Source organism: Montipora capricornis, chromosome 2 (assembly GCF_036669925.1).
Source record: "Montipora capricornis isolate CH-2021 chromosome 2, ASM3666992v2, whole genome shotgun sequence".
NCBI classification, from domain to species: domain Eukaryota; kingdom Metazoa; phylum Cnidaria; class Anthozoa; order Scleractinia; family Acroporidae; genus Montipora; species Montipora capricornis.
The window spans coordinates 29,615,269-29,616,306 of record NC_090884.1 but is presented as its reverse complement, the minus strand read 5'-3'; the positions used below and the strand labels follow the sequence as shown (position 1 = coordinate 29,616,306).

The following is a 1,038-nucleotide window of genomic DNA, read 5'->3' as shown; positions in this document are numbered from 1 at the left end:
TTGTTGCAGGAAAAACAAATTGTTTTTCTGTGGGTTTGTTGGTGGATTTTATAGGTTATCTTTTACTGTATTACAAGACGGTTTCCTTTACAACACTTTCTGCTCTTAACTTTCCCTATATTTTTGGCATAAAGTGTTATGTCAAGTTAGTTTCATACCCGTCTAAAATTAATGTAAGCAATTTTGTTTTCTTCCCATCTTGCTACATAGGGTGGAATTATGAAATAGATGACAAGCATGAAGTCAAGCCCAAAGTTAAATCTTATGGAGCAAACTTTTCATGGAGTAAGAAGACCAGAGTTTCAACCAAATAGATTCTGAACTTCATATTCTTAACTTACACTCACACAATGCTTATGCAAAAAGTGACCATTAAATGGAATCATCGTCCTTGGCAGTAAAATCTTGTACATTGTAACAAAACAGTTACCGGTATGTGTAATTTCTGTGGTTAGACTAATACTGTATAATTTTTTGCTTGGACCAGTAGTGTAAATAAAGTTTGTGAGCAAGTTACAAAACTGACTGAAGTAGACGTTCTTTTGAGAACTAAAAGGAAATATTTCAGTTTAGCAAACATCTTTCAGGGGGAGCATGCACCTCACTGTCCGAGTTTTGAACAGATTCCAGCAAATTATGCCTTGCATTTCCCAAAAAGAGGATGGCAAATGAACATTTTTGCTCCTTTTCATCTTGTCAGATATATAATTATTTTTACATTACCCAATACAATAAATGTAAGATGCGATTTCTTGGGTGATTTATGTGTGTGGTAGCAAAGTACACTACATGTATATACACTCTCACCCTGGCCCTGATATTTACAAGACAAAAACCACAAATTTAACAAAAGATACCTCCAGAAGTTTAATTCATCATTTCCATCTTTTTACACAAAACTAAGTCATCAGCAACAATGATAGTTGTTAAAGAATTAAAGAACTCATAATTAAAGAACTCCTTCCATGAACAGTAACAACATTATTCTTAACCTCATTGGATACTGACTAGGACCACACTGGCCTGACTTCAAATCCC

General features: G+C 34.2%; 1 protein-coding gene across 1 annotated transcript in view; it reads left to right on the top strand.

Annotated features, from left to right (window-relative positions):
• The window catches only part of LOC138039282 (NADH dehydrogenase [ubiquinone] iron-sulfur protein 4, mitochondrial-like), a 6,028-nt gene extending 5,507 nt beyond the window's left edge, over window positions 1-521 (top strand). The window contains exon 4 of the mRNA XM_068885495.1: window positions 211-521. Within this exon, the coding sequence (XP_068741596.1) occupies window positions 211-314 (104 nt within the window). The 3' untranslated portion in view covers window positions 315-521. The remainder of the gene's footprint in view (window positions 1-210) is intronic.
• Window positions 522-1,038: the final 517 nt, after the last annotated feature.